The following is a 17,315-nucleotide window of genomic DNA, read 5'->3' as shown; positions in this document are numbered from 1 at the left end:
GTTGCTACCTGCTGGAGTGGCAGGGATTGCTTCCAATTAAAAACTCGGTTTACCATTATCAGGACTAATTCCCACTGCCTCTGAGACAACAGATCTTTGCTGTTGTTTTAGAGAAGATCAGAAGCTGTACATCACATAAATTATAATCACAATCACTAATCCATTTTCAGTCAATAATGAGAGTTTGATTTGAGTTTAAGGGTTTTATTATTCAAATATTTAGTCAATCATCCTCTGTTAAGGTCACAAGTAAATTTCATCAATCCTAGTCTTTAAAATATCATTAGAAATAAATAATGAAAAAGTAATCAATCAATTACAATAAAAATCATTAAGCGTGTTCCATAACGGAAACAGGAATGGGAAGAAAAGGTGTCAGTCCGAACCCATAAAGAGATCCATTTCCAGAGATCGACAATATGAGCATAAAGCTTTAGCATGAAATATCATTTCAATAAATCAATAATCAATCAATGCAGAACTTCTCACAAAGAGAGAGGTTCAAGAAATTCAGAATCTCAAAGTAGCTTGGAATGGGGATAGATGTGAACTAATGGAATGGATAAGTCTGGGTCTGCTCTAAGAGCATGCACTAATATAGACAACACATTTTATCAATGTTGCAGTTTGTAGTTCCTTCTTTCTTCAGCCACCCGATCATCTTTGGATGCTCTCATGGAAACAGGATCATTCATTGTCTTCTCACCAAGAATACAATAGTCCACAGACAGCAATGTTGAGTGAAACATTTCTTATCAAATTCAATGTGAACTCTCTCAGATCTTTGCATCATTCATTCCCTTTAGAAAAGCTGCATTTTCATATGTGAACTTTTCATTACCTCACTAAATGACAAATCTCCAATCCTTAGTTAACAGAGATCTTTATGTAAGTAGAAACATTCTGAAGAATTAAATGAAAACATTTATGCAACTATTATTTATTATAAAAAACATGTCCAAGAAAAGGTCAAGAAATAAACATTGTATGCACATTAAGCATTTCCTAGTCATGTCAGCTTGTCAGGCAATGTTGCTTTAGCCATTTCAGGCCTAGTACGAGTAAATATGGTTGCCTACTACAATTTTTGCATTAAAAAACACATTTTTATTTTGGATCGAAGCCTACTCATTAAAAATGCACATTTATTATTAGCAATATAATTTTCTCAATATTATTAAAGCACTCCCTCATACCTTTACACAACATAGTACCTGCCCGACACAAGGACATATGTTTGTGTATTAAATAATAGTTTGATGAAGATAAAGTTTCTGGGAAGAATGTAGGTAACCTCCCATCGTAGTGTTGGTGCTCAGTGGCTCTCTTCAAAAATGAATTATTGGCTTTACTGTTTGAAACGTGAGAATGTGGAATTTAGGGTTTCTGTAGCTTCCAGTATTGAAGGACAAGGTTTTGCACATGATAAGGTGGATTGTAGTTTGATTTTGATGCCTATGACACACACTGGAATATGTAGTGAAATGTTGTCTTAATCATTTCTAAACTCGCTTGTGCAATGTTCCATTGTATGTTTTTTCCACAGAACCACTTTGATTTAAGATCCCCAAAGTTCAGCAATCCGCTTGAAATGTTTTGTGACATAATTGCCATAAGTTGATTAGATGTGTTAAAAACATGGAAATGCAAACCACAATTTTGGGCTAAAATTTTTAATTAATATTCATATAATTCAGAGAAGCCTTGGGAACTTTTGGGTGTGCCTCATATAAGGAAAAGTGGCTCTTTGAACACTTATCTCAGAGTGCACCATTCCTATATTGCCAAACCTGGACCCAATTTTCACCATCCAACATCATATCCTACTGAAGGAAATGCATAGGGCCTTTTGATGGACTAGATAGCACATATAAGCTAGAACATACCGCTCGCTTATTCTAGCAGCTCAGATGTGTATTGGTTACATTCTATGTCCAATAAAGTGTTAAGTAGTAGAGAGGCTGTCCACTTCTAAGCGTCATTTTTATTCCAATTCGATCTTCAGATCATGTTATATAGCTGGAAGTCATCCTCGGGGATTTGCCTACTCTACTTGTAGAAATATCCTTCACAGCGGATAGTTCATATCACTCAGGAACTAAAATCGGGCTCCCAGCTCGTGCTGAAGTTCAGTTTAATCTTTGAAGTAGTGTTGGAGCCTGTGGCTGAATGACTTAGTGCTTTTACAGTATATGTTTGTTTGCTGCAGACCATAAGTCTTCAGATATGCATAGTGCAACTATGCACAGTGTTACTATTACTTTCATGTTCACCTCATTTTTGCCTCCCTTGTGGTCAGCTTCCCTATTATTTATATCATTCCCTTTAAAAAAAATAAGGGAAAATCAATAGAATCTTGTAACGGTCAGTCATGAGGACAATATTCTAGGACCTAGAAAATGCCCCAGTCAAAAGTCCAATATGGCACTTAACGGCGGCAACTGCAATTAGATGTTCAGAGTGATCGGGCCGAGTGGTTTGTAGAGGCCACTTTTCTATCTGGCCTATCTGTGATTGTTTAAATGATTCTCCGTGCGTTTTTCTGCCCTATCTACTTATGAGGCTGGGATTGTGCGTGATTAAACTAATAATGGGGATCTGTGTACTCAACCTGTGCACTAGGAGACACGTTTGCACTTCAGTCTAAACGTGCAACCTCATTATACCTGAAGTACATACTTTGAACAAGTGAGATACTGTGATGTTTTCAAAATGATTCTTCATTTTTAAATTACTAGTGCAGTAATATTTTGCTACTCCCATGAAATAACTGATAGTAATGGGTGAGATTTTCAACAGATCATTCTATGCAGCACCTTCAAATACTGGGCCCAATTCACAACAATTAAGTCAGTGTGACTTGCGCTTGGCTCTCAAACCTCGGACTTTACAGGAGTAAATCATGCCTACCTATGGAAAGAATGGTGTGAATTTGGCTCAGTGTTTGATTTTTTGCCCCCTAAAATTACTCTTAATTTAGTGATGTTCCAATACATACCATTCTCAAATTAATTTTATTAAAATTGTTTTCTTTTTCACATTAATCCAGGCAATCTACAAGATGGTATCTTCAGTGATGAAAATGCCAGAAGACGAATCCACACCGGAAAAAAGAACAGACAAGATTTTTAGACAAATGGATACGAATAACGATGGTATGAATTTAGATTGGGACATCACTTTTAGAATGATAAAAAATGTATTATTATATTCAGAACTTACAAATTGCATTATAGTCTACAATGTGTTTTTAATAGAAGAGAAGCTTAAATGTGTTAAGTTAATATTTTGTATTTATTTAACCCATCTAGGGTATAGGTGCTCATATTTTGAGCAATAGTGATACTTTCTCAACAACAACAAAAATATATTGAACTGCATAAATGACTTAAAATGTGGTTTACTTCCCATTGGAATCTGTGCCTGTTCAGGTTTGCTGTATGCTCTCCGTTCGATGATGCCAGTTTGTGTATTAGCTTATCTCTAATGTACAAATGTGTTTGTTTCCTGTCCGAATATTATGTCCACCATATTCATATTTATCGCCTTTGTGTTTTTTCCAACTATTACAAAGTACTACAATAGTTACCCAATTTCAAGACCAGTCTGGTGACATGTAGAGAGAGTTCTTCTATCCTTAACATACATTGGGCTGGATTTTTAAACAGAGATTCTAATAAGTAGCCTTGTTCAGGCAGTAGAAATAGAGGAAGTAGGTGCAGAGAATAATAAGAGTGTAGGCAGTTTAAAGGTCGCACATAGTTGTTGCCAAGCAACATTTCCGATCATTGCAGACAGAGCATCATTTTTCTAGCCATTCTTTAGCTTTTGTCCAATATCAGTGCAGTCCAATCTTGCAATCATGCTATATATGAGGCTGATGACCATTCCTCATTATATAATATGATGATATATAGCAATATTATCAGGGTCTCTCTAAAAAGGTAAATGGCAATTACATTTCTTTTTATTAACTGAGCAATTCCACAAACAAGACATATCTTCCGGATGATTAAACTTGGTGTTATTTGAAATACGTCTGATAAAAACAATGGACAAAAATATCTTGCATTCGCAAGACTCAGGATGATAGAACATTTAAGAAGATCAATGATACACCCAGTGCTATTCACAAATGAAGCTGCTGTCGATGTAAACTCTTAGTATTGTTGTTTGAAAAAGTTGTTAGGAACTTGTTCGTGCCAGTATACATTTGTAAAAATAAATCAATATTTGGAGCTAGACTGATAAAAGCAGCCTACACAATCAAGCCTGGATGAGGTATCCCTGATTACCCTACTTTGGTCTACCAAGAAAATGCCAGGAATGAATTCACCATGAACTGCACACGTTACTTCTCAACTGCCCTCCCTGTGGGCCTCGGTGCGGGGCCTGCTGGCCGCTCAACGAGTAGATGGCTACTGTTTAATATACCCTTCAGCAACCGCTTAGGACAGCCAACACTGTTCGCTGACTCCTACCTAACTGGAAGGTCTATGTGCTTGTGTGCAAATTTATATTTGTGCGTGCATTAATTGGTCAGTGGGAGGTACCTACAGCACAGTCTTGACAATGAATGACATATGAGTGATATCTGGGACGCAGCCTGACATTGACTGGTAAAAGGGGTTTCTTAGTCGCATTATGATAGCAACAGTCATATGAAGTCAATACCTGGCCACATGGTGGTATTCAGGGCCGGCATTAGGTCAGTGCAACCCGCTGACTTGGTCAGTGGGAGGTACCTACAGCACAGTCTTGACAATGAATGACATGTGAGTGATATCTGGGACGCAGCCTGACATTGACTGGTAAAAGGGGTTTCTTAGTCGCATTATGATAGCAACAGTCATATGAAGTCAATACCTGGCCACATGGTGGTATTCAGGGCCGGCATTAGGTCAGTGCAACCCACTGACTTGGAGGGGGAACCCTTACCTCAAGGAGAGCGCTGTGTTTAGCATTAACGTACTGATTTAAAAGCACATGCTGCAGAGTTCTTTGTGCGTCCAGCTTTCAGACAGCAATCAAAATGTCTAGATATCTCTTGTGTTTAATGGTCCTGCTAGAGAGAGAGAGATTGGAGCTTGTCTAGTGGCAGTTTTGACTCGCCATAGAATAGCGCAGAGGGTTAATGTGCCTGTTGCAAAGAACAGATCTGTGGATAAGAACATATTTATGTGGATATCGGAGTGGATTAGTAAAGCCAGCCTTTACCAGCACTTTCAAACAAATTAGATGTATTTGAGAAAGGGGCTATGGAGAGATTTGGGGCACTTTTGCATTCACAAGACTCCGTATGATTGAACATTTAAGAAGATTAATGATACGCCCAGTGCTATTCACAAATTGAGCTGCAGTCGATGGAGGGGGGGAAACTGACCTCAATGGGGTTGCTGAGTGATAGTGAGGGAATCCGAGGAGCAGATCATGGGGAGAGAGGCACCAAAAAGCATTATCACACCAGGTGTTATCAGCTCTAAAGCCGGCTCTAGTGGTATTGACTTGCAGGAGATCAGGGATCCCTGGCACATGGTAGCATTGACTTGGAATGCATGGGGGATTTATCGACATCTAAGGAAAATCTGGGGACATGATCTCATTACTATCATACATAGAGGGGGCATAGGCACATGATGGCATAGACTAGGGATGGCAACCTTATAAATGGCCACTGCTGAAAATAATGACACACTGGCATATCAAGGAAATATCAGTCTAAGCACATCACAGAGAACTCTATGAATATGATGACAACGAATGACATGTATCAGGGCTTATACCAGGAGTGACCACAAAGCTGTACTCTTACACTTAAAAACTGAACACGGTTCCATCGAACAGCTCTACAATGATGTCAGAATTGTCACTTTGGCCTAGTTCATAAAGCCACCTGGAGTGTTCTCCAAAGGTCCTCAATACCACCAGTTTTTTATACAGCTACATGTAGTCACCAGCACTGGTTACTCCATATCACAGTGTGCAATTTCAAATGTACGCAGTTGACAACCAGCATCACATGGTGTTGGGTGGCAATGAAAAATTATGGTAGAAGATAATCAGTGCAATTCTCTACTAGATGAAGGAGAGTAAACTGCACCTGAATGACTCAAAATTGAGATCGAAGGCTCAGGATAAATCTGCTACCCCGCTTTAATATAGAAAAACAATAACCCTTTGATCATACTCAACAATGAGTGCTCTATCACTTATCAGATTACTGCTGTCAGAAGACATACTAATATTAAACTCATACTGAAAATAGCACACACGCTCATCCACACTCATCCAGATGAGCCAAGGTAATTTACTTACAAAGGTGTCTGTCACTCATGCCTTTGCTCAATTACTACAACCTTAACTATGTAGGGGCATCAAGGAAAGAAACTCAGAAGCTACAAAGGTTACAGAATCTGTATACTTCAAGCAAGGTGCAGAAAACGGACATGGGTGAGTCATCCGAGTTGTTGGTTGCCTCAAGGGCCTCGGTTTGTCAAAATGCAGGTGCATGTCAAGCTCACTCCAAACTTTTCCAACTAAATATTTTTCTCTATTTTTTGTTGTTATGTTACAGAAAAATAATAAAGCTTTGGATGTAGTCACCAATGTCCATGTGGAGCATCTACATATGCCTGAAGGTGCAACTTGAGTTTACTGTTCACAAAAAAAGGCTGTTCGTGGTCCGTAAGATCCTAAAATAGTATGTGCAACTAGAAAAGATAGCCATGTCCCTAGATAAAATTGTTCAAAAACACACATATTAAGTACAATATAGTTGGCAAATGTCCTTAAAGTTTCAGCTAGTTTCCATGTATCTTCTGATGCTCTGATGAAGTGTTATTTTTTTTGTATAAGGCCTTTAAGCATTGCACTAGTATTTTAAGACCAGATATAGCTGAAAAATAAAAGGTATTCTCCAGGCCTAGGTATAATACCTGACGCTACCCAAGTTTATTTCCATTCACATGTTGTGGTCAAAGAAAGATTGCCTCCGGAGACTATTCTTCCACCCATTCTGAGTATCAGTACTACATTTATGATGGAATCAGAAAGTGCTTATTATTTGTTTATGCAAATGTGTTTCCCCTGAGGCATTGCTGAATGTGCATCAAGCACTCCTACGAGTAGACCAAATCGCTGTGGCTAAGCTTATGGCTAGAAGGCAACTATCTCAGAACGCCTTTATTCCCCAATTACACTATATTATGTTGTACTCTTTGCAGTTGAAGAACTGTCTCCTAGCCCAAGGTCTTGCTTTGGTAAGTGAGGAAATGGGAAATGTAAGATTGCAAAGTGGAATATAGCAAAGATTAGCCCTAAACTAGGAGAAAATGATTGGCAATGTTTTGTTCCTTTACAAATCTACTGCTTATACAAACATGGAGCTATCACACCAATACTGTAGAAGATTTTAAAAACCTTCCTCCTTCCATCCGCAAAACCAATAGAGGTCGCCCAAAGGGAAGTATTGTAAAATGGGCAGCTATAGGCCTTAGGGCCATATGAATGGACACATTTCCCCGTAGACACAGAATGGATAAAACCCTTTGATATATCTGGCCCTTAATGTTTAAATGACCACCTAACACCCACTATCAAACTAACAACAACATGGAGATCTATCTATTTAATGTGTATAACACTGTAATCCTGACACGTGGCTCTTTGCAAGTGTTGACATCATTGAATTCTACTTTTGTGTTCGAGCTTGGAGATGTCTTTATCTACATTCTTGATAACAATTATAGCTGGACTTCTTAATGCAGACATCACATTTTTGGGTAGCAATGCAGCCAATTTTGATTGATAGAGGAAGCCTCATTTAATATCTAATTTTGATAGAGACTTCTAACTGCAGATTGCTCACCTTAGAATATTCCCCAGATGTCTGAATGGATCTGTAAAATCTTGAGCTGTGTCTGTGAATGTCAGTATGTGGCATCGATTGGCTCCGCGTCGAAGTCCCAGATCAAAGATTTGCTGTCGCTGGTGCATGCCAGGATTTGAGTCCTAACCCTCCACAAGGTGCCCACCAAGTCATGGACCTGTGGTCGGTTTAAGAGTGTACTCTTGCCCTAGGCCAGCTGAGGATAAGCAGAAAGAATTGCTAGTACACCAGTTGACCAGCTGAAACTGGATTTGTCTGGGACTCCTTTTCTTCATTCTGGGAGATTTAGTCCTCGACCCAAACCGTGTCCCTGAAGTTGTGGAGATGTTGTTGATGCCAAGGAGGACTGTGCCCAAGGAACCTGCAACTACATAGACGAGAAGAACCAAAGGCTACCACTGAGAATTTCCTTAGGATCAAGCCAATGCCAGTGAAGCCTGCAGTGGAAGAAATGCAACTTTTACCCTCTGTGAGGAAAGTTGCCAGTTTGTTGGTAGCCTCGAGCATTACCCATAGGGAGACTAATGTTTGAAGCTCAGTGTCGACTACATAAACTGCAGTGATTTATTACCTATTTTTTAAATCTTTTTAAAATTCATATCTCCAGGTTCATATTCAAGATATTTATCATTTTGATGTCTATTTAAAGATACAAATATAAGTGATTTTACAAAATTGGACTGGGATTTTTGTTGTTTCAAGTTTCTTACTTGTTGACTGTTTTGTTGGTTGTAAATTATTTACACAATTGTTTCTCCTAAATTAAGCCTGACTGCTCTGTGCCAAACTACCAAGGGTTGAGCTAAGGTTTAATTTATCGAGGCCTAACTAGACCTTAAAGTAAATTGTGGCATCATTACTTGATGAGGTCTCACAACTAACCTTTCCTAAAAAACATGTTCCTTCCTGTCCACTAAATATTGCATCCTTTTTCTTACAATTGAATACAAAATCGTATGTACCTCATATTCATTTTCTGAATCAACCAGGTTTGCAAAGGATGCAAAAAAAACGTGTTTTTGCCTTACAAAGTGTTAAGATAAATTAAATCTGAGTGGATTTTCATAGGCTTAGGCAATTTTAGGCTCACTGTCGCTGAATTCGGCAGTCTGTTGAATCACAAATTGACTGAAAAACATAGGTTGCAGTTTAGTAGACTTTTTCACCTATAACATACTGAGGTCCTCAATTTTCTTTTACTAGCAACATAAAGTACATAGGGATCTTCAAATTTTTCCAAAACTCTTTATGCAGATTTCTGAATATCAATTAACTCCGATAAGTGTTCTTGCACAAAAGGAACTGAAGTAGTCAAGAACCGAGCCAAAGGAAATGTACAGGTTTGATGGCTATCATACAAAAGAAGAGGAGATTTCAAGATGTGGATTTTGTGTTATTGAATGTTAACCTTGCCAAATACAATGTGTTGCTCCAATCGCGAAATTTGTTCAACAAATTGATTCAATCTCCCAGTCTGTCCAGCCGTCATAGGTAGGCAACTAGTAGACATTCAGACCACATCTAGGGGCATATTATCAAGGGGCTTTATCTCCGCTTTTTTGGCTTTAAAAGCCAAGAAAGCGGAGATAAAATGATCTCCCTATTACCAAGCTGTCGCTAACACCAGTTAGCGACAGCTAATAGGAGATAGTGACCATCTTGGGCCCCGCTTTGCATGTCAGTGATATTTATCACTAATGACATGCAAAGTGGGCGTGCCACGATGTTAGCGACTGAAAACAGTCGCTAACATCGCTATCTCCTATTACCAACTTTTGGAGATATTCGCGCTAAGCGCGAATATCTCCAAAAGCTAACACTTGCACAGGAGCAGTTCTTATCCATGTTATCCAATGGGAGGTGGATAACATGGCTAAGAGCATTTGCTCGATAATGCATGAATATCGCTGACTTTTCAGCGATATTCATGCATTGCGGCCGTTTTTTATCGCATTTGCGATAAACCTTGCTAATAGCAAGGTTTATCTGCGATAAAAATCGCCGATTTGCGGTGATAATTTTTGTCTCTAAATAAGTTAGAGACAAAAATTATCTCTATTGGTTGGTAATATGCCCCCTAGTTCTTTCCATAGAGCAAGCTAGAATGTTGAAGTAAATTGAGATCTTCCATCGGTAATCATAACCCGTGGTGTGAAAAAAATCAGTGCTGACTCTTTAGATGTGGGTAAACCAGGAAGAAATGTGTATCCCATTTAACCCAAGGATTATTATGTTAGGCCAACCAGGGTATTCTCAAAATTCCCTCAAACTGGGGAACATCTTTCTGGTGAAAATAAATGTTCTAATAATTGTTTGAAGCTCCACTTTCCCAAACTCTTGAGATCACCTTTTCCTGGCTCTCTAAAAATAATCATTCTTGTGTGGAATTATCATACGCAACAAAGCTGACTGCATAGTATTCACAACCCATCTGGGAACTGACAAAATGTATTTATTGGACAAGGCAGCTCCTTTTGTTTTTGAGAAAGCTAGTTTTCTGCTACCTGTGCCCTAGCAAGACTGTATTACAGACCATGACCTTTGAAAGGTTTAGCTTTACTTTTGTAAATCTTCTTTCTCACTCTTCTATAGATATGTGCCCTCTTATTCTGCCTAATTGCATCGGCTCATGAGCCTCAATAATTCTGTTGCTCTTCTACCTTAAGCCGAAAACTAAGGCTTTAAACTTTTATGAATGATCTTCAGATAAATGATGAACCAACTGTACCACTAACTCTATGAACTCATCACACCTATCAACAGTATTAAGTACTTGTGGCAAGACATCTTTCAACTCCCTTCGGAAGAGGACTTGATTTAAAAAACAATGATGCCCTTTTTTCTTCTAGCAAATTAGATTCAACCAAGTATCAATTAAATAAGGCAATAAAACTCAGCAGATCATGATGGCTTTGTTTTAGATTTATCAACTCATTATCTAAAGAAACAGTGTGTCTTTCTATCATATGACTTCAACATCTGGTCACAAAAAGCAGAACATTTATAAATCAAAGGACCATTTCTTTTCACTAACGTAATAGTCCGATTGGCAGCATTCCCATCTAAATCAGATAAGCATAGGCAACCTTGGTTTTGTCTTATGGGAAGGTTACAGGATTGCACAAAAATGGAAATGATATTGATTAAGAAATATGGAAAATGCAAATGATACTGATTAAGAAATATGACGAAGTCTTTGGGTATCCAGAGAACCTCTGTGGAGGCACTAAGGGTATGACTGGAGTGACTTCAGGGCAATAATGTATGCAAAGTTCTCAAAGGAGGTGGCAACACACATAAATCTGAGTTATTAGGATGTGAAGGCAAACTGCTTGGCTCCCATCTCTCTACTCTGACAATGGATCTGTTTATCTGTTTCATTATGACTAACTTCAAGTGGAGCTCTGTATTCCCTGATTTAACTACCTCACTTCATGTTGTAATTTAGTTATGATTTCCAAGATCTGACACACAGTAGTGTTCAAATCCATCACTCAAACAACATAGGCTAAGCAATCCATCAGGATGAACTAAACTTTGTGCTCAGAATCCTACAGGAGTGACGCAGTTTTCTGTCACTCGCCACTCCAACTAGTGACCATATACACAGGAACATGAGGGCCAGTGTTGGAACCATGGAAAAGGGAATGGGATAAGTGATAAAACGGTGATAAAGGACTCCACCTCTCTGACCTGTCACTTCTCTTGATCACAGATGTCTCCAGAGTATAGTGGATATCTACAAGACAAAATGGTATCTTAAATAACATGGTATTAAGGTTTCTTTGCTTAACTATATCAGTGAATTGATATACCACAGCAATATCTCTCTGTAAAAAAACTGTGTGTACTTTGATGTGAAACTGGTAAATACTGAATGCTAAACACACAAAGGAGTACCTCAAATATCTATTCTGTAGCACTTCTCTTTATGATTTGAATAACGACATCAACACCAAACAACAAGACGAGTACCCTGTTCACCTAACAAGAGTTCCTATATAGCATGATACATAGCTCACAAAGAGAAACAGTAGATGTAGCAGATGGTGCACCACCTTGATGAAGGTGTGACTATAAGATCCACCCCCTTGGAGCGATCCACATTGTGAAGTAATTCTACACAGCAAAACGCGATTTAAAAACAGTGAGTTTGAATACAAGCTCATTTACGCATGTTTTAGTGTGCATGCATACATTTCTTCGGTCCTGACAAAAACCATATTGACCCAATAGGGCACTTATAAAAAAAATGGCTGAAAAATATTGCCCATGGTAAGTGGTACATGAGACCATTGATTTCTCAGAAGTATCCAACACCGATTTTAAAACTTGCCCAAGGTCACCAATATTAAAATACCTTTCAGGTTGGTGACCTTGAGTCCGGCGCTTTTTTCACCTCACTCAACACAACCAGCAACGCTGTAATCAGGTGTTGAAGCACACCTTGGAGGCACTTGGCTTCCAGGGTGGGAACCCAATGATGAAGCATGTCACCATCTAGGTTTGTGAGTGAGGGTTCTTTAAAAAAAAAAACGTACGGTTCCCCTACCCCTTATTACTGAGTTAGTGACTCCATAGAAACTCTTGTTAGGTTTACCGGGTGCTCGCTCCTGTTACTTTGGGAATGTATAGTCATGGGACGATCTGCGAGTTTTCAGTCTCTCTCCCTTTTTCCTATGTGTGATAACTACATCAACATTCATCACTGTGCACTCTCTTATGGAAAATAAGTTAAAGTTGCTACTCGACATCTGTAGCATTGCAAAATACCTAGCAATGCTAATGTCCTGTATATGGGCTGAATTTAACGACCCCAAGTCTTACAAGGGTCCATATAAATATTCAAAACATAGCTCAGAGTTAATTTTCCTCAGCAGCAGGACTGTCTGTATTCCCAATGTCCATCAATGCAAATCTTTATAAGCACCCGTGCTTAACCTCATCGCTGCTTGCGATATTCCCCTTCTGTGCTGGACAGCAATAAAAACGGGTGTGGTCATGACGAGCTCAGCTCGTCATAAGCACACGAGCACTGTGCTGCCTGACGAGCTGAGCTCGTCATGAGCATGGAAGGGGTTAACAAGGTAAATCCGTGTAGCAGGGTCTTGACTGTGACAACATGGTATCATGAGTGCCTAGCAAACATGCTGTGAATCACAAGGCAATAATCCAAGATGGCAACTGCCTCTCCCGCATATGCAAAAGTTCATGGCCCACTGGAAATTGAAGTTTCTTATCTGCCAGCTGTTGCATAGTGACTTCGATGCACACATGCAGCCTCGGTCCAGACAGAGTTAACACTCCATGATGACTACCACCTTTTCTTCACTGGAAGGAATTTAACACAAGTGAGTCTAACTTACCACTTCTCTGTCATTGAGACATACTATAAGGTAAGCAGTGTCTATAGCCTCTCCTACTGACACTACGTACCTTAATTGGAAGATAGTATTTCAGATACTGTGGCGAAACTCATCTTTAGGGTTCTTAGAGTCACTATTCATTTTGCCTACTTTTTTAGTAAATCTGGAGGAAACGAGGTTTGTTAATGATCTCGCACCACATTCGCCTCAAATGTGATTAAGATTCACTTCTAAATTTTTGGGCATAATTCTTTTTCTGCAATCATTATTATAGCTGTATATCACCTCTCTGATTTGAGATGGTGCTTCTTAGATCAAAACCAAAATGTTCCTTTGTTGATAAAGAATAGTGCAATTTCCGTGATTATGACCTGTTTGGGCTGGAAGTGTTGTAAAAAGGAATGTTAAGCTCTTATCTGGTATAGTTAAACCCTATTATACCATTCTAACTCACCTCCCCAGCTAGTTGCTACCAGGAATTCTGGTTTGATAAGGAACGTCCCAATGCTGTAATGAATCAACACAAAGCACTGCACTCTTGTTTTATCTCTCGTAGTTTTTCAGGGCAAATAGCTCAGAAGCTTCTGTTCTGAAGAGGGTGGGACCTCACTGTGGATGTTAAATCAACACCATTAGACACCTTTGGTCTTTAGTTGCACAGAATATGGCAACTGCACCATAGGCCTTGATATGATCATGTGACGTTATCTAAATGTCACTTTTTCCCCAAATATGTTGTACTCTTGTGTCTCCTGCAGGATCATGTGGCCACCAGAGGCTTAGACACTGCATCAGATTCTGTTTAATTTTTTTTCTTCAGTGTTTGTGAAACTGAATAAGCCAGAAACCAGGTGAAACTAAAGAGTGCTCCTAGTCCTCAATGGATCCCATCTGACTTATATAAGTGTGAATCCCAATATGACTTCTATGTCTATCTCAATATTATACTAATAATAGTGAAGATTCCTATTACTTAGAAGGACACTATAATCTCCCCGGTGTTTAGAGTGTGTGTCTGCTGTCAGTCTAGTAGTTATACACCTATATCACAAGTTAATGCTACATCCAAAATATTTGGTAAAGTTATTCTCTCAAATCTCCAGTACCTGTTTAAGCAAGCTTCAGTCTAGGAGGGGGTACAGCTGAACAGGGGTAAAGAGGTAAACTTTTCATTGAGAAATGTATACATCTAAGAAGGGCTTGACATTTGGGGGGCGGGCGGGATTATTGAAAATGCTATTTAATGATGTTATGTTCATTGCAGCCTCTTGTGGCATGCACTTTACCTAGGAAGGGGTAGCTACGCCTTTGTTGGCCCTGATAAGACAGTTGCACACCAATAAATATGCATTTTTGGCTTGAAAGGGGAGTTTATGTATATTTACCAGTGTAAAATGGATTGTAACAAGGCTGGATCCTTGCTTTGTGCTGGGTGAATTTGTTTCTAAATGACGAAGGTCAGGAGTGAAGTTCTGCAGGTAACCCATATGCCTGATCCAACCTTGCGCTTCTCTTACAATGCACTCCAACATACACATACTGAAACTAGCCTACATTTCTTATTGATTAAACCGCGTCATAGGCTATAGTCGAATTAAACATCTAGGAATCAAAACATAATGCAATAACATTTTTTTAGTACATTTTTTATTTTCAGGTTTTTTCAAAGTAATTTTACAAGTGCTCAATTTCTTTTTTTTGTAACCTTTTTATTGAGCAGATCATCAAGAACAAGAAATAACATATGAGCAAACATTAGCACTAATCGGCACAAAAACGATAATTTCAACTCTCCAAGTTAAGAGCAATGGCAAAGTGGACGCAGGGAAACCTTCTTAAAACACAGCTATCACAAATATCTAAAACAGAACGATAGAAGTTTATAGAATAACTAAGTGCAAAAGTGCAAAAACAATTGCAAGTGCTAGTGCAAAGATGCTAAGTTGCAATATTAAAGTGCTAAAGTGCTTAACAGAGCATATTTTAAATTCCACTGAACATTATTACAATGATGTAACAGCAGTTAGATTCTAAATTCCAGGTAGTACTATCCCCCTTTCAGGTTTTCCAAATTACTTAAAAACTTCCAGCTCTTGTTGAATTTCCTGGAAGCTTCCGCCCGTCTCACATAAGCTTCTTCAAAAGCCCGCGTCCTTTTCATTTTGTTCAACCATATGTCGTAGGTGGGAACATCCCTAGACCTCCAATTTTGGAGGATTAAGAGTGGGCTACCAAGCAAGTAATAGGGAGGAAAGTTGCTTAAGCTTCAGTTAAAAATGTTCTCTCTCTACAAATTCTAAACAGGGCAACATCGGCCTCGGGCAATACCCTCTTTTCAAATGCCCGGTTTAGGGCCGAGAAGATTGCCTCTCAAAAAGACCCCAACTTAGGACATGTAAAAAAAATATGGAGCCAGCCCCTTTCTCCTTCCGCCTGGCATCGGAAACACCTATTTTCGGCTTCCAGATACCTTTTCTTGAGTGCTTTCAGAGTAAGGTAGGCCAGCCACCGGAATAGAAAGGCCATTCTTTTAAAATTGACTGCTCCTTATAAGCACCCATGCTTAACAAGGTAAATCCGTGTAGCGGGGTCTTGACTGTGACAACATGGTATCATGAGTGCCTAGCAAACATGCTGTGAATCACAAGGCAATAATCCAAGATGGCAACTGCCTCTCCTGCATATGCAAAAGTTCATGGCCCGCTGGAAATTGAAGTTTCTTATCTGCCAGCTGTTGCATAGTGACTTCGATGCATACATGCAGCCTCAGTCCAGACAGCGTTAACACTCCATGATGACTACCACCTTTTCTGAGAGCCGGTTTCCTGCACCATTTTGTCCACAAAGAAGTTATCTCTAAGGCCATTTGAACCCAATAACCCGCTAGTGAATCCAAAAAAGCAGCATCGTAGTATATTCTTAAATCGGATAAAGGCAGACCTCCCTGTTAAATCGTTAGTTGTAGTGATGTGAGCTTAACGCTTGGTACTTTCTTCCCCTAGACAAACTGTCTAATCAGGGTTTCCATTTCTTTAAAAAAAAAACATTTATTTTAATAGGTACATTAATAAATAGAAAAATGAGTAATAGAAGTATGGACATCTTAATAAGTGATACCACCTGTCCCACCAAGGTCAAAGGGAGTAAAAGCCACTTCTCTAATAATCTCTTTATTTTTTCTTGTGTTCTTACATAATTCAGATTATATAGCTGTTGATATTAGCTGGTCACAAATATCCCCAAGTATCTAATTGGGTTTGGCTTTGCGGCTTGCACCCTGAGACAGGGTGGGAGGAAGTTTATATCTGAATTCAAAACAAGAACTTCAGTTTTGTTTTAAATTATTTTATAACCCCCAATTAATTCAAATTTACTAAATTCCCTCAAAACCACTGCCAAATTATAATTGTTGGGCTTCAAATATAAAATAATGTCATCCGCAAAAAGTTTCAATTTGGCCATACCGGAGATTGGTGCCTTAATTGTAGCATTATCACACATTCTAATAACTAAATGTTCTATAAAAAAGGTAAAAAGCAATGGGGGGAGCGAATTTGTTTTGTTTTTACCGAGCCGGCCCGTATCAAAATAATTACCACCTGAGCCTGTGTACCCTTATAAATGTTTCGCCGCATTGAAATAACCTGAGGGGGATACCAAATTGGCCAAGGGCGAAAAACAAAGTGTTCCAGTTCACCAAATCGAATACTTTCTCTGCATCGACCATCATAATACAGGCCGGGGTAGAGTTAATGTTACAATAATCCAAAGTCTATATTAAAAATTCTGTATTAGCTGCCATGGATCTTCCTGCTATAAAACCGGCCTGGTCTTTATGAAATTTTTCCTGTGCAGCTGATAAAAAACGCTCAGCCCACACCTTCAAAATCTTATAGCCTGAATTAAGGAGGCTAATGGGCCTATAGGAATTGACATCCTTCGGGTTCTTATCCTTTTTTACGATGCAGACAACAATTGCCTCCTTAAAAAACAAGTACTCTTGTATAGTCCCCTCCCCACCAGGTATTCAGTAGTGTGGAGTTGCTGGAAGTGTTTTAAAA

General features: G+C 39.0%; 1 protein-coding gene across 8 annotated transcripts in view; it reads left to right on the top strand.

Moving 5' to 3' along the window:
* Positions 1-17,315, top strand: part of HPCAL1 (hippocalcin like 1) — a 1,733,702-nt gene that overhangs the window by 1,606,967 nt on the left and 109,420 nt on the right. For all 8 annotated transcript variants that reach the window (XM_078647808.1, XM_078647811.1, XM_078647806.1 and 5 more), the window contains one exon: positions 3,050-3,155. In XM_078647808.1, coding sequence (XP_078503934.1) covers positions 3,050-3,155 — 106 coding nt within the window. The remainder of the gene's footprint in view (positions 1-3,049; positions 3,156-17,315) is intronic.

Source organism: Lissotriton helveticus, chromosome 6, assembly GCF_964261635.1.
Source record: "Lissotriton helveticus chromosome 6, aLisHel1.1, whole genome shotgun sequence".
In the NCBI taxonomy this organism is placed as follows: domain Eukaryota; kingdom Metazoa; phylum Chordata; class Amphibia; order Caudata; family Salamandridae; genus Lissotriton; species Lissotriton helveticus.
This window is presented reverse-complemented; position numbering and strand designations above follow the sequence as displayed.